The sequence below is a fragment of the Hypanus sabinus genome, unplaced genomic scaffold (genome assembly GCF_030144855.1).
Source record: "Hypanus sabinus isolate sHypSab1 unplaced genomic scaffold, sHypSab1.hap1 scaffold_343, whole genome shotgun sequence".
NCBI classification, from domain to species: Eukaryota; Metazoa; Chordata; class Chondrichthyes; order Myliobatiformes; family Dasyatidae; genus Hypanus; species Hypanus sabinus.
The window spans coordinates 19,586-43,179 of NW_026781246.1; the positions used below are offsets into that span (position 1 = coordinate 19,586).

General features: G+C 44.4%; 1 protein-coding gene across 4 annotated transcripts in view; it reads right to left on the bottom strand.

Annotated features, from left to right (window-relative positions):
• Window positions 1-1,398: 1,398 nt before the first annotated feature.
• Window positions 1,399-23,594, bottom strand: part of LOC132388546 (NACHT, LRR and PYD domains-containing protein 3-like) — a 30,409-nt gene continuing 8,213 nt past the window's right edge. For 2 of the 4 annotated variants that reach the window (XM_059960923.1, XM_059960922.1), the window contains 4 exons: window positions 23,166-23,332; window positions 17,376-17,547; window positions 17,202-17,267; window positions 1,399-3,167 (listed from right to left, as the gene is read on the bottom strand). In XM_059960923.1, coding sequence (XP_059816906.1) covers window positions 1,426-3,167; window positions 17,202-17,267; window positions 17,376-17,547; window positions 23,166-23,332 — 2,147 coding nt within the window. In that variant the 3' untranslated portion in view covers window positions 1,399-1,425. The remainder of the gene's footprint in view (window positions 3,168-17,201; window positions 17,268-17,375; window positions 17,548-23,165; window positions 23,333-23,594) is intronic. The other 2 variants (XM_059960920.1, XM_059960921.1) reach the window with 1 other exon arrangement.

Here is a 23,594-nt window from a genome sequence, read left to right on the forward strand (position 1 = left end):
AGGGGGAACGTCCTCACTCAGAGAGTTGTGAGAATGCGGAACGAGCTGCCATCTGATGTGGAAAATGCGGACACACTGTTAGGTTTTAAGAATAAATCTGATAGATGCATGGATGGGAGCAGTCTGGAGGGCGATGGACTGGGTGCAGGTCAATGGGACTAGCGGAATAAAGTTTTGGCACAGAGCAGAAGGGCCGAATGGCTTGTTTTCTATGTGGTAGTGTTCTATGATTTTACGATTCTATGATGGGGAGGTCAGTTGCCACAGGAAGAAGGGGGATGGGGAAGAGAGATCCCACAGGTGGAAGGGGGATGGAGAAGTGAGATCCCACAAGCGGAAGGCGGATGTGGAAGTGAGATCCCACAGGAGGAAGGGGGATGGGGTAGAGAGATCCAACAGGAGGTAAGGGGATGGGGAAGATAGATCCCACAGGAGGAAAGCAGAATGGGAAGGGATACCACTGGACGGAAGGGAATGGGGAAGAGAGAACCTTCAGGAGGAAGGGGGATGGGGAAGAGAGATCTGACAGGAGGAAGGGGGATGTGGAAGATAGATCCCACAGGATGAAATGGGAATGGGAAGGGATACCACTGGAGGGAAGGGGATGGGGAAGAGAGAACCTAGAGGTGGAAGGGGAATGGGGAAGAGAGATCCCACAGGAGGAAGGGGGATGGGGAAGAGAACCCATAGGTGGATGGGGGATGGGGAAGAGAGAACCCATAGGTGGAAGGGGGATGGGGAAGAGAACCCATAGGTGGAAGGGGGATGGGGAAGAGAACCCATAGGTGGATGGGGGATGGGGAAAAGAGATCTGAGAGGAGGAAGGGGGATGAGGCAGAGAGATCCCACAGGAGGAAGGGGGATTGGAAGAGAGATCCGAAAGGAGGAAGGGGAATTTTTGTACGCGTGTGTTGGGTCTGAACAGAGACCCAGAGGAGATGCGGCCTCGCTCTCTGTGTATCTGGTAGTGAGCAAAGTCACAAACAGGAAAGGGCAGGGGAGGGCAATCTGACAATGGTATTTCTTTCCTTCTCACTGGGACAGTCTGCAGACGGCCTCTTGTCCCTCACCGGGAAGGGGGTGTGAATCTTTGACCCACCTGCTGCAGTCAGTGTCGGTCTGGGTGTCAGTAACAGTGAGAAGGAACATTGTCAATGGTCGTGTCACAGGCAGCAGGAAACACGGCCATTCCTGTGATTTACTACCATTAAACCAATGGTCGTTGTTCACTGATCTGATGAAGTCTCCAACATCCCTTCACAAGGAACCACAGAACCCTCCTGTCCTTGGGGAATTGCTGACCGATCCGCTGGGCATTTGTCACAATTCTTCACAATCTGATTTAACACAGTATAACCCAAATCTCTTTACATTGAAATGACACAATAGAACAGTTTCACAGTTCCGAGTGAGAGATAAATCAAGTTACCTCAACTCCTGGCACTTGTGCAGCCCGGGTCCCAGCCGCTGGATTCCCTCACACTGAATGTGGCAGCCCTCCAGGTTGAGGTGTTTTATTGTATCACAGAGTCCGATGACATGAGACAGGACCGCGCAGTCAATCGGGGTCAGTGTCATTCCACTGAATGAAAGTGTTTTCACAGATCCCAGTGTTTCCTGAGCCAGTCCACGATTCTGAGACTCAAACAGGTAGTGCAATGTGTTCAGGAGGCTCCTTTTACCAGCTTCTCTCCCTGTGTTTCCAATCTGACGTTTAACCTCCTCCTTCACCCAGTCAATCACCCGGCAGGTTGTTTCATGAGGAAATGGACCCAGAATCTCCACCAGGCCCCGAGCTGTCATTGGAGAGGAGAGACCAGCAACAAAACGGAGAAATACCTCAAATCGCCCATCTGTCGTGTTGTGGGTTTCAGTGAGGAGTTTCTTAATATCTCTGCCATCTGGGATCAGGAATTGTGTCACTGCAGCTACAAACTCTTGGATGGTGAGGTGTGGGAATGTGTACACAACGCTCTGGGCAGAATCCTCTCTCTCCAAAAGCTCCATCAGGAACCCGGACAGGAACTGGGAAGGCTGAAGATTGTACTTGATCAAATCTCCATCTGTAAACACAATCTTCTTCTCGGACACTCCTCTGAAGGCCATCTGACCAACCCTAAGTAACACATCACGGGGTCTCTCAATCTCACGGCCGTGGTTTTTCAGGATGTTGTAAATATAGTAGGAGTACAGTTGGGTGATGGTCTTGGGAACTCGCTGTGGGTCCCTGACTCTTTGTGTGAAGAAGGGGCCCAGTGCCAGAGCGAGGATCCAGCAGTAGGAGGGGTTGTAGCTCATGGTGTACAGGATCTCGTTCTCCTTCACATAATTGAAAACAGCTTCCGCCACCGTCTGATCTTCAAAATGTCTGATGAAATATTCCTTCCGTTCCTCATCAACAAATCCCAGGATTTCAGCCCAGACACTGATATCCGCCTTTTCCAATAAATGTAACGCAGTGGGGCGGGTGGTCACCAGCACTGAACACCCTGGGAGCAGCTTGCCCTGGATTAAACTGTACACAATGTCAGACACTTCACACCTCCACTCGGGATCTGGGCACTGGTGCTTGGGTTCTGTATCTCTCCGACTGTCTGCAAAATCGATTTTGTGTTTGAATTCATCCAAACCATCGAATATAAACAGTAATCCTTCTGGATTCTTCCACACCTCTCTCAGGAAATTCCCAAAGTAAAAATACTGATCCAGAATCAGTTCCCTCAGGTTTATTCTACAATTAATGGTGTTTAAATCTCGGAATTTGAAACTGAAGACAAACTGGAATTGTCGGTATATTTTCCCCATGGCCCAGTCATAAACAATCTTTTGTACCATCGTTGTTTTCCCGATCCCCGGGACTCCGGCCACTGCTGCTGAACTCCCAGATTTGGATTTACTCCGGGAAAAGCAGCTCTGGAATAACTGATCAGTACGGATTTTTTCCAGCTGACTGCGGAGTTGTTTCTCTCTATAATCCTCATGGTCTCTGCCTCTTGCCAGCAGCTCATGTTCCACCAGTGTCCGATCTCGAACAGTAGAAATAACCGTGAGCTCAGCGTATCGATCAGCCAGCTGGAAAACCTTCACCTTCTCCGTCATCAGGATCGTGTTCACTCTCAGTGTTTCAGTTCGTGTCCGCAGAGTCTCCTTGTGTTTCTGTTGGACATCTTCCATGGGAACAGAGAACATATTCAAAACGTTAAACGGCTCATCTGACAAAGAACTTTATAACGGTATTTCAGCATTCAGTGTTTGAGATTACATGAATAAATTCAATGCTTCCATGGATATTAGGACAGAAAGTAAAATTCTGTTCACAGGCAAGGAATTGACAGCAATGGGTGTCCCTGAAAATGTCCAATCCTCACGTTCTGGTTCTAGTAATTTGTGAAGGTGAACATTCCCCTGATTGCACTTTCTGAGGAAGCTTAAACAAGCATCACTCCCCACTAACATCTTAACTACATTCTACAGAGGCGTGGTTGAGAGTGTGCTGACCTTTTGCATCACAACCTGGTACTCCAGCTGCAGTGCTGCCGACAAAAAAGCCTTACAGGGGGTGGTTAGGGGAGCAGAGAAGGTTATTGGGGTCTCCCCACCTTCTTCCAAGATCTTTTTCAATGTCGATGCCTCCAGAAGACACGTTACATCATTAACAACCCCTCACACCCTCTCCATGAACTGTTTGTTCTTCTGCCATCAGGTAAATGTTACAGGAGCATCAAAACTAAAACCACAAGGCTACTAAACAGCTTCCTCCCACAGGCAGTCAGACTGCTAAATAGCTGCTCTATCTGACTCTGCTTTGGACACTTTTAACTTGCACCGGACACTTATAACTTGATTTAAAGCAACATGTGGCTGTTGTGTTTTATTATTTATTGTTGTGTTTATTATTTAGTGTTGCGTTTGTTATGTTATGATTGCACTGCTCCTGGGAACCGCTGTCTCATTCTACCCTGCAGAGCTGATGTACGGTTGGAACGACAATAAAGTTTTTGAATCTTGAATATCCTATTGCAATCCTGACTGCACCTCCCGTTATAACAATATTTCACTATATTTAAAGCATTGTTTGACTCATTAACAGACGATGTTAATGTTGATCTGGTGTGGAACTATGGAGAGCAGGTCACTGTGCATTTTGGCAAGGCTGCACACTGGGGAGTCACAGGTGTCCACTGCTCTTGCATCAAAACAGGAGCAGAATACGCGGGAAATACTCAAGTCGGGCAGCGTCTGGGGGAGAATCACAGTGAAGTTGCGGATCGATAACCCATCGGAATGACAGAGATGAAAATGGGTAGTTTTCAATCGCAGTGATGGAGGATTGGTGGAAAGATGGAATCTGTGTTAATGGAAGAAGCCACAAGGGTCTGTCTCAGTGATGTACTTTGTGTCTGTCGGAGAGGGTGGTGAAGTCTTGGCAACTGCTACTCATCAGTCTTGCTGTGGGGGTGTGGGGCGCTGTCTTAGGAGGCCTCCGTCTGTCAGAGTCGACCATGGATGTCCTGCCACTGCAAGCCGGGACTCTCCGATATGGAGAGGAAGCTTCTGCCGATGTAGCAAGCTCCCTCTCTCCATGCATCTGATGTGCACAAAGGAACAGCAGAGACTGACACAGCTTGGCACCAGAGGTGTCACAGGAGATGCCAGTCTGCGTTGAACGTCATTTAACACTGACTTAGGGACTCCAGCTCCAGGCTTTTCCCACTGGGTTAACTCCCAAGCTCTTCCCCATGAGGGGTTACAGTTGCAAAGCAGTGGAGTTTTGAGATCAGAGTTTTCTTGTTCCTGGGTGAGCTGCCAATCACAGCCGACAAGCCCCATCTGCCCAAAGTGACTGGTTGTAAGGCACCAGTAACCCACCTCTGCCCCTTCTCCTGTCAGAAGAAACGCTTCCACCGGGATTAGTGGCTAAACCGCACGTGAAGACCAAGAGCTGGACAGAGGCTACTCGCCACTGGGAGCATTTAATAGGTCGTGGCAGCTCATCCGCACTGTCACCCCCCCCTCCCCCCCGGTTATAACAATCTTAAGCAACCGAGGGGCGATGTATTATTGACAATGAATCGGTAAATTGGTTTATTATTGTGACATGCACCACTGTAAAATGGAAAACTTTTCTGCATGCGATCCAAATAGATCATTACATCACATCGGTGCAATGAGGTTGTACAAGGCAAAATGGAACAGAATAGTTCAGGGAAACAGTGTTTCAGTTGCCGATAAAATGCAGTGCAGGCAGACGATAAGGTAGAAGGCCAAAGGATCATTGGGAGGTCAGCGTTGAGTTTTTTTGGGACTATGTTCCTAAACTGTAGAATTCAACAGCTTAAACTACAGTACTGTGCAGAAGTCTGAGGTGTATATTAGGACTGACACATTCTGTCTTTTGTTTTCTAGTTTGCACTTTATCCCGTTGTGATGCGGTTTGAACGGCATCGTCTGGATGAAAGGTGCTTTATAAATAAGTCATTATTATATTATTATTATTATTATTATTATTATTATTATTATTATTATTATTATTATTATTATTATTATCTTAGCCTAAACTGGTAAAACTTGAGGTACAGGCATAGCCAAGCACTCACATGTCTCAATTGATAGGAGATTTCAGACTATTCTCGTGGTGTATAGTGTTATGGGTTTTCGAAGATTTACACAAGTATCGCCGCGTGGGCCTAATTTATTAATACTATTCTGTAAAGCCTTTAGGATGATACCAGTTATCGATATTACGATTGGGATAAATAATACCCTGTTCATGTTCCATAGTCTTTCATTTTGCCCTTTCAATTCAATATATTTCTGGTATATTTTTTTTTACTAATTCATTTCTGTAAGTTATGTGTGTTTGGAATGGCTATATATATTTAAAAGGTTGCTTTTGCTTGTTTATCCTGTAAAATTACATCCGAACACAGATCATATATTATCCTATCTGAAATAATGATTGGATGCAGTATGATATGAAGGACTCCAAAAGTGGAAGAGGCTTGTATATTTAGTAAATTATGGGGTTTTTCATCAGTTGTAGTTTAAGCAATGTTTTTGTGAATGTTGTTCGCCATTTTATTTTGCTTGTGCAAGTAATGAGATTCAGTTGAACTGCTAGATCTTTTAAAGTCGGATTGTTTGTAGTTTCTCTTATAATTTTCAGCATATATCGTCTTGGACCTATTAGTCGTTTATTCTGTATTATTGATAACTACATGTGTCAACAACCTTGTCCTGTATTGCTACAATGATCCCTTCTGTTTCTGGGAAGAAGTCTCCAACTCTGAGACAGGAGCTCGACGCTTCCTTGTCGACATCTATGTCAATAGAGCTAATTGTGGATTTCAGAAAAGGCAAGATGAGGGAGCACGACACACCAGTCCTCACAGAGGGATCTGATGTGGAAAGAGTGAGCAATTCCAAATTCCTGGCTGTCAATATCTCCGAGTATCTAACCTGGACCCAATATATCGATGCAGCTACAGAGAAGGCACAACAGTGGCAATATTTCATCAGGAGTTTTCAACATCACTTGAATATTTCTACAGGTGTAACTTGCAGAGCATTGTAACTGTCTGCATCACCGTCTGGTTCACGAGGAACGGAGTAAGGTGCACACTCAACGATTCAGGAGCAACTTCTCCTCTACCATGCAGCTTCTGAATGGACATTGAACCCATCGATACTGCCTCACTAATCTCTTTTTAAATTTCTATTTCTGCACTACTTATTTAGTTTAATATTTCGTAAAATCACACAGACATGCACAGCTATATATGTTCAACTTCCAGCCCTGAAGCCACTTCGCTGCTCAGCCAGATCCACCGTCTGACAGGCCACATGTCTCGCATGGACAACTCCAGGTTACCGAAAGCAGTACACTACGGAGAACTCTCTCAGGGCAAGAGAGATCGTGGTGCCCCGAGCAGGAGGTACAAGGGCCAAATTAAGCAGAGGCTCTCTCAGGCAAATATGGAGGTCAACGAGTGGCAGCCGCTGATCCACGGAAAAGCCAAGAATTTTGAGGAACCCAGAAGAGCGAGTGCTGAAAAGAAGAGGGGATACAAGAAGATTCCAACTACCCAAGCGCCTGCATCCCAGCTGTCCCTCTGTCCCAACTGCTCCCGAGTCCACAGATTCGGAATTGGCCCCTACCGTCACCAACAATCGTGTCGTCATCCAGTACCACCAAGCCCCACTCACAGACACACACACACACACCTATTTGGGAAGAGAACAGGATTTAGGGTATGCTTCATGATCAGTAATGCTTGGTGGAACCCCGGAATGTCCATGCCCTCAAACCCTTTTGTTCCCCAGATCTGGAGTACCTGGTGCTGTTGTGTAAACCTTTCCGGCTGCCAAGGGAGTTCCCGGCTGTTATTATCACAGCTGTGTAATAACAACATCTCCCATTTGTGTGTTATTGTCACAGAGGGGAGATGATTTCCTTCAGAAATCGGTCAGGACTGCCCAAACCACAAAATTTGCATCAACAGTTCCGTGTGAACAGCACTTGCCGTGTGACCGACTGCTTACATTGACGGTGATCAGCAGGAGCTCAAGAAATTCAGCTCCGATCTGTGGAAAGTCATCCAGGCAGCGAAACGACAATACAGAGATCGTATTCAGGCACAGCTCTCCACCAACAACACACACAGCTTATGGCAAGCTCTGCACCCCAATGCAGACTTCAGAGCTAAGTGCAGTGGTGCTGCCAACACCGCTGCCTGTCTCCCAGAGGATCTAAGTCTCTTTACGCTCAGTTCGATATGGCCAACACTGAGACCCCGGGGAGAGCCGACAAAGCGACCTGCACATTGGTCATCTCTGAGGCTGAAGTTCGCAGGTGTTTCCAACGAGTGGACAGTCGCAAGCCTGCGGGACCGGACGGCGTCCCAGGGCGGGTACTCAGGATGCGCGCGGCACAACTGGCAGGTGTATTTACGGATATTTTTAATCTCACCCTCTCCGAGAGTAGAGTTCCCTCCTGCTTCAAATCATCCACCATTGTTCCTGTACCTAAAACGACTAAGGCAACATGTCTGAACGTCTGGCGTCCTGTCGCACTCACCTCAATAATAAGCAAATGCTTTGAGAGACTGGTCAAGGACTGCATCTGCAGCTTGTTACCACCCACACTGGACCCCCTACAATTCACCTACCGACACAACCGATCAACAGATGACACAATAGCCACTGCTCTGCACACCTCCTTAAACATCTGGAGAAGAGGGATGCTTGTGTGAGAATGATGTTATTAGACTACAGTTCAGCATTCAATACCATCATTCCCTCCAGGCTTGACAAGAAGCTCAGAGACCTCGGCCTTCACCCTGCCTTGTGCAGCTGGGTCCTGGACTTCCGTCAGATCACCAGCAAGTGGTAAGAGTGGGCTCCCTCACCTCTGCCCCTCTGACCCTCAACACAGGAGCCCCTCAGGGCTGTGTCCTAAGCTCCCTCCTTTACTCTCTGTATGCGCATGACTGTGTCGCCACCCACAGCTCCAATCTGCTAATTAAATTTGCTGAGGATACTATATTTATTGGCCAAATCTCAAATAATAACGAGGCAGCCTACACAGAAGAAGTCACCACCCTGACACAGTGTTGACAAGAAAACAACTTCTCCCTCAATGTCGCAAAAACAAAGGAGCTGGATGCAATGTTGCAAAGACAAGAGGAATGGAGACGGGCTAACCCCTATTGACATCAATGGATCTGGGGTTGAGAGAGTGAACAGCTTCAAGTTCCTCGGCATTCACATCACTGAGGACCTCATGTGGTCTGCCCACATCAATTGTGTAGTGAAAAAAGGTACAACAGCACCTCTTTCACCTCAGACAGAACCATAGAACATTACAGCTCAGAAACAGGCCTTTCGGCCCTTCTTGGCTGTGCCGAACCATTTTTCTGCTTAGTCCTACTGACCTGCACCTGGCCCATATCCCTCCATACACCTCTCATTCATATACCTGTCCAGGTTTTTCTTAAATGTCAAAAGTGAGACCGCATACACAACTTCATCTGGCAGCTCGTTCCACACTCCCACCACTCTCGGTGTGAAGAAGCACCTTCCCCAATGTTCCCTTTAAACTTTTCCCCCTTCACCCTTAACCCATGACCTCTGTTTTTTTTCTCCCCTAGCCTCAGTGTTAAAAGCCTGCTCGTATTCCCTCTATCTATACCCATCATAGTTTTATACACCTCTCTCAAATCACCTCTCATTCTTCTACATGCCAGGGAATAAAGTACTAACCTATTCAAACTTTCCCTGTAACTCAGTTTCTCAAGTCCTGGCAACATCTTTGTAAACCTTCTCTGCACTCTTTCAACCTTATTAATATCATTCCTGTAATTAGGTGACCAAAACTGCATACAATACTCCAAATTCGGTCTCACCAATGTCTTATACAACCTCACCATTACAGTCCAACTCTTATACTCAGTACTTTGATTTATAAAGGCCAATTTACCAAAAGCTCTCATTACGACCCTATCTACTAATGACGCCACTTTTAGGGAATTATGTATCTATACTCCCAGATCCCTCTGTTCTACTGCCCTCATCAGAGTCCTACCATTTACCTTGTATGTTCTAACTTCCGAAGTGCAATACCTCACACTTGTCCGCATTAAACTCCATCTGCCGTTTTTCAGCCCATTCCTCCAACTGGTCCAAATCCCTCTGCAAGCTTTGAAAACTTTCCTCACTGTCCACTACACTTCCAATCTTTGTATCATCAGTGAATTTGCTGATCCAATTTGCCAGATTCTCATCCAGATCATTGAGATAGATGACAAATAACAATGGATCCAGCACTGATCCCCGTGACACATCACTAGTCACAGGCCTCCACTCAGAGTAGCAATCCTCCACTACCACTCTCTGGCTTCTTCCATTGAGCCAATGTCTAATCCAATTTACTACCTCTCCATGTATACCTAGCGACTGAATCTTCCTAACTAACCTCCCATGCGGGACCTTGCCAAAGGCCTTACTGAAGTCCATGTATACAACATCCACTGCTTTCCTTTCATCCACTTTCCTGGTAACTTCCTCGATAAATTCTAATAGATTGGTTAAACATGATCCATCACGCACAAAGCCATACAGACATTTTTTTTAATAAGTCCCTGTCTATCCAAATACCTGGAGATCCTATCTCTTAGTCCAATAATTTACCTACTATGAATGTCAAACTTACTGGCCTATTATTTCACGGCTTACTTTTTGAGCCTTTTTTAAACAACATAACTACTTGAGCTATCCTCCAATCCCCTGGCACACGATCCGTGGATATCGACATTTTAAATATTTTTGCCAGGGCCCCTGCAATTTCAACATTAGTCTCCTTCAAGGTCCGATGGAATACCCTATCAGCTCCTGGGGATTTATCTACTCTGATTTGCCTCAAGACAGCAAGCACCTCCTCCTCTTTAATCTGTATAAGTTCCATGATCTCCCGACTTGTTTGCCTTGTTTCCATAGACTCCTTTCTAGTTTCCTTAGTAAATACAGATGCAAAATACCTATTTAATATCTCTCCCATTTCTTTTGGTTCCATACATAGCCGACCACTTTGATCTTAAGAGGATCAATTTTATCCCTTATTATCCTTTTGCTCTTAACATACCTGTAGAAGTTATTAAAATTATCTTTTACCCTGAGCAAGCTCATGTCCTCTTTTAGCCCTCCTGATTTCTTTCTTAAGTATTTTCTTACTCTTTTTATACTCAAGCATCTTATTTCCTCGCTGTTGCCTATACATGTTATACGTCTCGCTTCTTCTTTATCACAGTTCCAATATCCCTCGATAGCCAAGGCTCCTTATTCTTATTCATTTTGCCTTTAACCCTGACAGGAACATACAAACTCTGCACTCTCAAAATTTCTCCTTTGAAGGTCTCCCACTTACCAATCACATCCTTGCCTGGGAACAACCTGTCCCAATCTACGATTTTTAGATCCCTTCTCATTTCTTCAAATTTGGCCCTTTTCAGGTTTAGAACGTCAACCCCGAGGACCAGATCTGTCTTTATCCATGATCAAGTTGAAACTAATGACGTTATGATCACTGGAACCAAAGTGTTCCCCAACACAGACTTCCGTCACCTGCCCTAACTCATTTCAAAATAGAAGATCTAATATTGCATCCTCCCTAACTGGTACATTTATATATTGATTTAGAAAACTTTTCTGAACACATTTTACAAACTCTAACCCATCAAGACGTTTAACAGTATGGGTGTCCCAATCAATGTGTGGAAAATTAAAATCCTCTACAATCACATATTTCTGTCCCCTGCAGATGTCTGTTATCTCTTTGCAGATTTGCTCCTCCAATTCTCCCTGACTATTGGGTAGCCCATAATACAACCCTATTAATGTGGTCGTACCATCCTGTTTCTCAGCTTCACCCATATGGCCTCAGTAGACAAGCCATCTAATCTGTCCTGCCGAAACACTGCTTTAATATATTCCCTGACTAGCAAAGCCATCACCCACCCTTCATCCCTCTGTCTCTATCACGTCTGAAACATCAGAACCCTGGAACATTGAGCTGCCAGTCCTGCCCCTCCTGTAGCCAAGTTTCAGTAATGGCTATGATGTCATAACTCCATGTGTCAATCCAGGCCCTCAGCTCGTCTGCCTTTCCCACAACACTCCACGCTTTGAAATATACACACCTCAGAAGATTATTACCAACACACTCAACCTTGCTATTTGTGACTTTGCATGAACTACCAGCATCATTTATTTTTACCCCCGTTCCACTACCTACTCTGGCACTCTGGTTCCCATCTAGTTTAAACCCTCCCCAATAAAACTAGCAAACCTCCCTGCAAGTATATTGGTCCCTTGTAGTTCAGGTGTAACCCGTCTCTCTTGTACACGTCCCACCTGCCCCTGAAGAGGTCCCGATGATCTAGAAATCTGAAACCCTGCCCCCTACACCAGTTTCTCAGCCACGTGTTCATCTGCCAGAGCATCGCACTCTTACCCTCACTGGCACGTGGCACAGGCAGCAATCCGGAGATTACTACCCTCTCTGTCCTGTTTTTCAAGCTCTCTGTACTCACGCTTCAGGACATCCTGAATCTTTCTACCTATGTCATTGGTATCGATGTGTACCACAACATCTGGCTGATCACCCTCCCACCTCAGAATGCTGTGCACGCGATCAGAGACATCCCTGACCATGGCACCCGGGAGGCAACAAACCATCCGGGAGTCTCTGTCACAACCACAGTATCTCCAGTCTGAACCCCTGAATATGGAGTCCCCTATCACTGCCGCTCTCCTCTTCCTCCTCCCTCCGTTCTGCACTGCAGAACCAGACTCAGTGCGAGAGATCCGGCTGCCACAGCTTGTCCTAGGTAAGCCATCCTCCCCCCGCCCCCCAACAGTATCCAAATTGGTATACCTATTTTGGAGGGGAATGGCCACAGAAGATCTCTGCATTAACTGCCCTTTCTCCTTCACTCGCCTGACGGTAACACAATTACCTGTGCCCTGTTCCTTAGGTGTAACTACCTCCTGGAAGCTACTATCTATAATCTGCTCAGTCTTTCGAATGATACGGAGGTCATCCTGCTCCAGCTCCAGTTCCCTAACACGGTCTGTTAGGAGCTGCAGCTGGATGCGCTTCTTGCAGGTATCGTTGTCAGGGACACTGGAGGTCTCCCTGACTTCCCACATCCTGCAAGAGGAGCATTCCAACATCCTGCCTGGCATATTCTCTAGTCTGAACAAAAAAAAAGGAAAACAGAAAAACAGATGGTTGAGATGGTTGAGGACGTTTGGGATGGGCTCCTAAATGCTAACGATTTTCTATATGAGCACAATTTGTGCATCCTGACTGGCTGCATCACTGCCTTGCATAGGAACTGTACTTCTCTCAATCGTAGGACTCTGCAGAGAGTGGTGCGGACAGCCCAGTGCACCTGTAGGTGTGAACTTCCTACTATTCAGGTAATTTCAGTGACGGGGTAAAAAGTGCCCGAAGGATCATTCTGGACTGAAGGCACACCAAGCACAAACTGTTCCAGCTGCTGCCATCCGGGAAATGGTACCGCAGCGGAAAAGCCAGGACCAACAGGCTCCGGAACAGCTTCTTCCACCAGGCCATCAGACTGATTAATTCACGCTGATACAATTCTATTTCCACAATTGTATACATAAATACAGACTCACTGCCCGCACTTTATCGTAATCGTGCTGCTGGAGCAGAAAAACAATTTTCACGACATGTCCATGATATTAACCCTGATCCTGAAATTTTTTATCTGGCTGTTGTCACATTTTTTTTTTAGATCTGTTATTCATCATCCTCGTTCATATCAATCCAAGTGCGCTCCAGTACACATGGTATTTTCCAGAAATTGTTATCTAAGTTCTTATTTTTTTGCATATTTTCCAGATCTGTTTCAGACCAGGAGATTTTACCAAAATTATACATCAATATGGGCACAGTGAGCGTTTACTACCTTTGTTATATTTTTACTGTTCAGCTCTGTTTTGCAGATTTTCTTGATCCTTGATGTAAATTCAAAGTTTGTTCAGCCTTGCAGTAAATGCAGATTTTCTTCAGCCTTGAAGTAAATTTTGTTGGAAGGTTTTCCTTTATCACACGATGATCTATCTTCTTTGCTTATTGATATCCTAAATATCTGTTTCATATTCTGTTGCATTGTATCCTGATGCTCTGTTTGATATTCTACCGGTTCTATTGTACCTTTCTTTATGTTTAATCATGTTCTGTACTTTTCTAGTCTAAAGTTCATGCTTGGATATGTGGAAATTAGTTCCATTATTTGAATTGTTTATTTCAGCTTTACTGATGCAAGCAAATAATTTCAAATCATCAATGTATAGACGTGTCAAGGTATAATTCGTATTTTTTTCTGATTAGATACCTGATTTTTATCTGTTTCAGTAAATTATGAGTGGGCTTAAAGCGAGACAAAACCATAGTGGGCTCAGTGAGTCGCTCTGGAAAATCCCTCCATTTATTTTGATAGTGGTCGTTGTTCCTCTCTGGTTGTTACTAGGACGATTATTTTACGCGAATGCTTCATCAGTTGTAAAAATTTCACGAGTATTGTATGAATTGTATATATATTTGGAACTTCTCTTAAACACACGAGGAACAGAATCAGATGTGATTTTTTTTTCTGATTGACAATATAACAGTGAAAGTTTTCTGCTTTCCACAGGGTTTGAAATAGAATTACATAATCTGTTTAGAATTCCTGTATTCTGTCTGCTCTCCTGTGAGTATATTGTGGTTATCTAAGTTGTTATCTGAGTTGTTATTAGTTACAAGACGTAAGATGCTATAATTTTAGATATAAAATTGTCTTATTATTATTAAGAGCCAATAATATCATAGTAGGTGACCATTTAGTAGTCTTATAAATGCAGAATAAAGCTGTCGTTGAGGCTGGTGGTACATACCTTCAGCCTTTTATATGTTCTCCCCCATGGGAGTGTGACAGAGAGGATGTATGAGGTGGTTTGGGGTTAAGAGAAAGGCTTTGAGTCGGGTTTGTGTCTTGCCAGCTTGATTGACTTCCTCCAGGAGGTGACAAAGGTGATGCATGTAGTTACACATGGATATTGTCTACTTGTATATTGTGAGAGTGTTTGACAAAGTCCCACAAGGGAGGCTCATACAGAATATTAACATGCTTGAGAACTGTAGGGAATTGTCCTGGCTGCCGGGGACAAACTGGGAGAAATGTCTTGGCTGGCGGGTGGTGAATCTGTGAAATTATTGTCATAGACGGCTGAGGAAGACACTTCATTGGATATATTTAAAATGCAGGTCGATATGTTCCTGATTAGGAAGAGTGTCCACGTTTACTGGGATAATGGGGTGGAGAGGAATTGAAGAGCAAATTCACTGAGCCGAATGGCTTAATTCTGCTACTAGGTCTTATGGTTTTAGGGAGCATCTGGAGTATTGTGTTCTCTTCTGATTGTCCAGCTCTTGGAAGGATTGGAGAGGGTGCAGAATGGGTTCATCAGGATGTTGCCTGGATTCGGTGACATGTGCTACAAGTAGAGTTTTGATAAACTTGGTTTGTTTATTCTGGAGTTAGAATAGAGATCTGACTGAGGTGTACAAGTTTGAGAGATATAAGTCTGGGTCGATAGCCTGTATTTTGCTTGTTGTTTTTGTTTTCATATGACTGGTGTCTAATACCAGAGGGCATTTGGTTAAGGTGAGATGGGGTAAATTTACAGCAATTGTGGGTAGTTTTCTAACAGAGTTGTGGATGCCTGGAATTTACTGTCTGGGTCAACATGGCTTTGTGAAGGGAACATCGTGCCTCACGCTAATTGAGTTTTTTGACGAGGTAATAAGTAGCAATTGATGAAGGTACGGTGTAATATGTGCTCCAGATGGATTTTAGCAAGGCATTTAACAAGGTCCCTTACGAGAGACTCATCCAGAAAATCATGAGGCACTGGATAATTGGAACCTTGGCTGTTTGGATAAATAATAAATAATTGGAAGAAAGCAGAGTTTAGTAGTGGAAGGAAAGTATTCTGCCTGGAGGTCGGTGACTAGTGGAGTGCCGCAGGGATCTGTCCTGGGACCCCTGCTATTTGTGATTTTTATAAATGACCTGGATGTAGAGGTGGAAGAATGGGTGAGTGAACTTGTGGATGACATGAAGATTGGAGGAGTTGTGGATGGAGCTGGTTGTTGAAGGTTACAAGAGGATATAGACAGGGTGCAGATTTGGGCGGAAAAGTGGCAGATGGGGTTCAATCCGGATAAGTGTGAGGTGATGCATTTTGGAAGGACAAACCAGAATGCTGAGTACAAATTTAATCGTTGGTTACTTAAGAGTGTGAATGAACAGAGGGACATTGGGGTTCAAATCCATACATCCCTTAAGGTCGCTGCACGGGTTGACAGGATAGTTAAGAACTCCTGTGGGATGCTCGGCTTCATTAATAGGGGGATTGAGTTCAAGAGTAGAGAGGCCAAGTTACAAATCTACAAATCTCTGGTGAGACCACACTTAGAGTATTGTGTTCAATTCCGGTCAACTCATTATAGGAAGGATGTGGAAGCTATGGAGAGGGTGCAGAGGAGATTTACCAGGATGTCGCCTGGTTTGGAGAACAAGTCATGTGAAGCAAGGTTAGCAGAGCTGGGACTTTTCTCTTTGGAGCGTAGAAGGATGAGAGGGCACTTGATAGAGGTCTAAAGAATTATGAGAGGCATAGATGGGGTGGATTGCTAGAACCTGTTTCCCAGGGCACCAATAGCAAACACTAGAGGGCATATGTACAAAGTTAAGGGAGGGAAGTTTAGGGGAGACATCAGGGGTAAGTTTTTTACAAAGGGTTGTGGGTGCCTGGAACAACGTGCCAGGGATGGTGGTGGAGGCTAAAACATTAAGGGTATTTAAGAACCTCTTGGACAGACTCATGGATAAAAGAAAAATAGAGGGTCACGGGGTAGTGTGGGTTTAGTACCCTTTTTAAAGGAATACATGGGTCGGCACAACATTCAGGGCGGAAGAGCCTGTACTGTGCTGTAGTATTCTAGTGTCTAGAGTCTAGTGACTGGGGTCATGTCGGAGGCAACTATGTTATAGATGCTTCTAGTTATACATGAATGTGCAGGAAATGCAAGGAAATGGTCAATAATATAAGAAAGGATACCAAAGTATTTTTCCTTTCTTTCCCGGATATATAAAGAGTGGAAAATGGGAGAGGGTCGATATCGGACCACTAGAAACTGCTGTTGTAGTTGCAGTAACGGGTGCAAAGGAAATGCCAGACAAACTCTGTCCAAGGCACTGGCAGAATTCCAAAAGGTAAAGAACATCAGTGAACAGAATTGCGTGTAGGCCTATTACAAAGGAAAAGGGGCTTGGAAGATGAAAGGTCTGAAGATAGAAAAGTCACCTGGACTGGGTCATACAGTGTATCAGGAGCCTGCCTGGGGTGTGTTGGGATTCCCAGAGCGTGAGGACCTGGAGTGAAGGCTTCAGCAGAACCAACAGCTGGATTAATAGAAAAGTATATTGTAGAATATTCAGGCTGCAAAGAGACACTCGTTGAACTGTTACTAAAATCCAGAGATCAGTGAATGATTAATGGCGATCTTTGATTCCCAGGCTTTGCCAAGTCACAGACTAACACTTGAGATGTGGCATTTGATCACTCACCTATCAGCTGAGGGGGTAATTCAGATAAACCTTGGCCGATGTTCATGTATTCTTGTGGATCAGGACCTGTTTAAATATGAAAAAGAAATCCATGGAAACAGAGCTAAAATAATTAAAATAACTAAAATGTTTATCTCAATGTGCCTTTGTGTTCAGAGCGTGGTTTTAACATACCGAGTTCCTGTATTTCCCTCAGTATTCTGTCCAACTTCGGTAACTCAGTCCTCCACGTCAGAAAGGATTCCCACATCGCCCTCCGGGCCCGGGAGCCTTTGCCATTCACCAGACTGAGGAAGAGTCTGGAACTCTCTGCCCGGTTTCCCTTCTCTATCAGCTCAGTGACTTTCTACAAATGGAAACAATGGACTTATTGTGGAGCAGACAGACAGACATGGAGAATGTGCAGGAAAGTATCTGTTCATGGCACCAGTAGCTTCAGAACAGATGCAGTCACTGGGCTGCTGCCTCATCCTCTGGGTTCAGTCATTAACAGAGAAACAGTAACTGAAGGAAATTCTAAATCAATATTGTGTAAGAATAAGGATTTACTGACACCCTGCAGTAGATGCAATGTGATTAATTTCCTTGATCTGTCAATGTGCAGCATTATATCAACAAGATGTGACAACAAGAACGGGAGAGAGGGGAGAGAGAGAGCAAAAACAAGTGGATGGCGGGCATCACAGAATCGTGGCTGACAAAAGTTTATAGTTGGGTGCTTAAATCCAAGGATAAATATTGAGTCGAAAGGATACGCAGGTAGGTGAAAGTGTTGGGTTGAAGCTGCTATCATTAAAAAATGAAAAGTCCTGAGAAAGAGGTGATGTCGGATTAGACGATGTGGATGTTAAGAAACTGCGTAGGTACAATGACCCTGATGGAAATTATATACAGGCATGTTAACAGTAGCCAGGATGTGGGCTACAAATTACAACGGGGGAGAGAAGAGCATGGAAAATGGTCAATGCTAAAATTTTCACAGGGAATTTCAATATTCAGGTAGCTTTGGAAAATCAGGTCGGTGCTGAATCCCAAGTGAGGAAATTTATAGAATGCCTATGAGATGGCTTTTGAGAGAAGCCTATGGTTGAGCCCACTATAGGAAAGGCAGATCTGGATTCTGTGTTGTGTATTGAACCAGATTTGATTAGGGAGCTTCAGCTAAATAAACCCTTAAGAGGCAGTGATCATAAAATAGCAAACCTCAGCCAGCAGGTTGAAAGGGAGAAGGTAAAGTTAGAGGTATCAGTGCTACACGAGAATAAAGGAATTACCTCGGCATGAGAGAGGAGCTGGGCAATAATAAATTCGGAAATGACACTAACAGGGACAATGGCAGAGCAGGAATGGCTGAAGTTTCATGGAGCAATTCAGAAGGTGCAGGACAAATGATCACAATTCTAAAGAGAGGATGATTAACCATGGCTGACGAGGTAGTCAAAGCAGCAGAAAAGCAAAGGAAACAGCACAGGGTATTACAAAATATAGTAGAAAGCTGGAGGACTGGGATGTTTCTACAGACCAACAGAAGGCAATTCAAAAGCCGTAAATAGAGAAAATATTTAATAGGAAGGCAGGCTAGAGAATGATGTAAAATAGCTTACCTAAATGTACGTCTGATATATGAAGATTGAAATAGAGGAGAGTGGATATTGGACCACCGGAAAATGACTGTGGAGAGGTACTGTCAGGGGACAAGGAAATGCCGGAAGATATTGGTCGGCATTTTGCGTCAGTCCTCACTGTAAAAACACTAGAACGTGCCAGATATTTGAGAATGTCAGCTGGCAGAAGTGAGTGTATTTGCAATTATTGCAGAGAAGGCGCTTGGTAAGCTGAAAGTTCTGAACATAGATGAGTCCAGATCAACTCACCCGATTGCTTCTGAAAGAGGAGGCGGAAGAGATTGTGGAGACATTAGTAATGATCTCTCAAGAATCAGTAGATTTTGGAATGGTTCCGGAGGACTGATCATTTCAAACTATAGGCCAGTTAGTCTGATCAGCGTTTGGGAAGATGTCAGCAGTCGATAATCGAGGATAAGGTTTCGGGGTATTTGGATGCACATGATAAGAAAAAGGCCAACATCCATGGAAGGGAATCCTGCCTGACAGAACTGTTGGAATTTTTTGAGAGAACAGCATGCTGGGTCGACAACAGAGAGTCAGTGCAAGTTGTTTACTTGGACTTCCCGAGGACCTTTGACCAGGTGTCCCACATGATGCCGTTTAACAAGGGCCGACAGTAGGACAAGAAAGACACCGGCATGGATAGAGGATCCAAGATTTTCTCCAGACAGATTTGTCTGACTGCCAGGAAGCACAGAATGGGAACAAATAGGGCTTTCTCTGGTCGAATGTTGGTGACCAGTGGTGTTCTGCAGTGGTTGGTTTTGGGACAGTTTATTTTTCCGTTATGTCAATGATTTGTAGGCTTTATGGCCATTATTGTAGGTGTTACGAAGATATGGGGAGGGAGGGGATGTGTTGAGGAAGCAGGGATTTCGCGGGAGGACATGGACCTATGAAGAAATGGACACATCAGTGGCAATTGGAATGTAGTGTAGTGAGGTACGTGGCCATATACTTAAGCAGAAATAATGAAGACGTAGACTATTTTTGAATCTGGGAGAAAATTCAGAAATCGGAGTTGTAACGAGTCTCTGGAGACCGAGTGCAGGATTCCGTGCAGTTTGTGTCGGTGTTAGGAAAGGCAAATACAATGCCAGCATTCACTTCGAGAGGATCAGAATATAAGAACAAGCACTGGCCAGACCGCACTCGCATATTTTGATCCCCTGATCAGAGAAAATATGTGATGGCATCGTGAAAAATCCAGAGAGGAATCTAAACGAACAGAACCAGTGATATTAAACCAGATGGGAATGGATCCTGGATGCACCTGTACTGGCCGGAGTGTGGAAGGATGAGGGGGAATCTAATTGTAACCTGTGGAATATCGAAAGACATTGAGAGGATGTGGAGATGTTGTTTTACGTGGGGGTGTCTAGAACCAGACGAAACAGCCTCAGATTAGAGGGACGTCCATTTGGAACAGAAATGATGATAATATTTAGCCGAGGAGTAGTGAAACTGCAGAATCCATTGGAACTGACAGCTGCGGAGACCAGGTCATTGAGTATATTTAAAACAGAGGCTGGTATCTTCTTGACTAGTCTGGTCAGCAAAGTTCACTGGGAGAAGGCAGGAGAATGGGGTTGAGAGGGATAGTACATCACCCATGATGTCATGGCGGAGCAGAATCGATGGGCCTAATGGCCAATTGTGCTCTGATGCCTTATGGTCTTATGATGTGTAAAGACAAAAGAAGATTAAGGAATGTCAGTGCGGCTATCTTATAATGGAGATGGTTACTGCCTGGCACTCATACCGTAAAATGGTAATGACTTCCTGAATGCAGGCATGGGTTTCCTGATTAACTGAGGAATTATGAATTAAACATTGTATAGTCTTCAAGCAACATACACCTATGATGGAATTAAGGTAACTGAATATGGATGGACTTAGGACATCGCTCTGAGAAATAAGAGAGGCAGCGTTTAAGGGTCGACACAACATTGTGGACTAAAGGGCCTGTACTGTGCTCTATTATTCTGTGTTCTATGTCCTGGATCTGAATGATCGATTTCCCAGAACAGTTACCAGAAGGGAATTGGAAAGCTTTTCCATAACACGAATAATGGACAACAATTATAGAATAAATCAGCATAATTCACTGATGGTCCACTGCACTGTGAAATAATCCCTCAGATTCACTGCTACCATGTCTGAGGAGTTACCGTTGTGAAAGAGATTTAAAGGTTTACCAGTAAAGCAGACTTCTCCAGATGATGAATTTATAGATGAGCAACATATTTACAGATTATCTCTTGCCTTTGGATAATGCCTGTGTGATTCATTACAGACAGCGCCAATGAATCCCAACGAGAACAGAGTTACTCACGGGTGTAACACACTTGATTTTCTAATACCACTCATGGCTGAATAGGTCAGATCTCGGACAAGACAATCACTGTTTGTGAGATCCAAGTAGAGTGACCTGAAATGGTGTGTCCCTGTCTCTCATTAGTCAGATATTCAGCAAGATAGCAGATTTTTTTTTGTTTGCCCCATTCCCTTTCAGGAAATCCTATTGATCTTCTTCCCTTTCAGGACAACCTGTTGATTGTTTGGGATCATGAGATATCAGCTAGTCTCCAGATTTATTTTATGTTTTGTGCTTTCTTCTGTCCTTTTAGATCAAAGTATTGATGTTTGTGGTCATAAGATATTAGCTTTGTGCATGATCTTTCACATCCAATCAATCTCAGAGTTATTCGAGGAAGTTACCAGGAAAGTTGATGAAGGCAAGGTTGTGGAAGTTGTCTACATGGACTTCAGCACGGTATTTTACAAGGTCCCGCATAGGAGGTCGGTCTAGAAGATTCAGTTGCTTAGCATTCAAGATAAAGTAGTAAACTGGATGAGACACTAACTTTTTGGAAAGAATCCGGACTGTCACTAGAGACTGCTGCATTTCTGTTTGGCGCCTGTATCTCGTGCAGTGTCACGGGGATCGGTGCTGTGCCTGTTGTTGTTTGTCATCTATATCAATGATCTGGATGAAATTACGGTTCAGGGCATCAGCAAATTTGCTGATGACTCCAACATTGGGAAGGAGCAGTTGACAAAGAGTAGATTACAAGAGCTTGCAGTGAGGTCTGGACAAACCGGAGAATGGGTTTAAAAGGGGCCAATGCAATTTAATGCAGACATGTGCAAGATGTTGCACTTTGGATGGACCGATCAGGGTAGATCTTACAGAGAGACTGGTAGAACAAAGTAATCGGGAATACAGGTACATAAGCCATTGGAAGTGGCAGCAAATGTTGCTGGGCTTTGAAAGAAAGTTTCCTAGCGTATTAACCTTGGTAAATGAAAATATCGTGTACGATATGATGTTGTATAAGACGTTGGAGAGGCCTAATTTGGATACTATGTGCAGTTCTGCACACCTACCTGCAGGACAGATGGAAATGTTTGAAAGAGTACAGAAAAAAACATTACAGGGTTGTTACCTCGACTGGAAGACCTAAGTTCTAAGAAAAGAGTGAACTGATTAGGACTTTATTCATTGGAACATGAAAGATTGAGCGGAGATTTGATACAAGTGTACACAATTACATTGGGACATAGGTAGGATAAATGCAAGCAGGCATTTTGTACTGAGGTAAAGAGGTCCTACAACAAGAGGTTATCACTAAAGGGTGAAAGGTGAGAAGTTCAAAGGGTACAAAGGTGAAACCGGTTTACTCAGAGGGTGGTGAGAGTGCAAAACTAGCTAGCAGGGCAAGTAGTGCAAGTGGTTAAGAGAATTCTGAATAGATGCTTGCGTAATGAGCATATAGAGCGCCATGGCCCGGTGCAGGTCAGTGGGAATAAGTAGATTCTGTAGTCTGGCATGGAATAGATGGGCCAAAAGGCCTGTTTCTGTACTGTACTTTGCTCTGACTATGACAAGTCAGCCACACATTGTTTGGGATCTCATGGAGCCAAGACAAGCTCTGGTTCGCTGGTTTCCCTCCCTCAGGTACCGCAGTGAAGCCGGTTGGCCCAATTGACAGTTTAATACTCATCCTGGATTAATGAGATGAGGTGAAGCTACCCGTCGGTTCAGCCAAGATTTGAAATGTTTCAGACCGAATGCCTTTTGGAAGTCCAGATATGCAGCCACTGCTCTTACTTCACACTGATAAATACAGCAGGTGATACAGGAAAAGGTGATGCTAAACCTGCAGTTCCCAGTGCTCCCCACCTTAAAAACTGAAACCAGATCTGCGAGAGACAAGTCAGAGATCAAAGTCTCCATTCCCAAGTCGATCTCCTAAAACGTGCAGGAGATTAATGTTGATCACTATTCCCTCTGATACCAGCAGATCAGTGACAATACACGAACTGCTCTCACCTCATTTTCTTCTCTACTGAAATGTCCCTCCTTTGTCAACATCCAACCCAGTCTCTCAACCTTTTCTTCAATTGCTTGTTTGAGTCTGTCCCTGTAGAACTTTGTCAGTTGGTACAGTCGATATTCCTCCCCCTGTGCCAGGAGGTCGGAGATTGTAAACTCTGGCTCTGTGAATATAAAAAGGAAAATGTAGGCTTGAACTCAGATATCCCTCGTCTCCACCGCTCTCACCCAACTCAACAAAAAAAAAACCGTGTCTCGAACCTGCCTCCAGATACAAAATTGGATTAATTCTCCATCTCCAACACCATCACACTGAGCACGGAGTCCCCCTACGGCTGTGTGCACAGACCACTGCTGTTCACTCTGCTGACCCACGACTGTGCTGCAACACACAGCAAGAACGATGAGTCAGCTTACAGAGAGGAG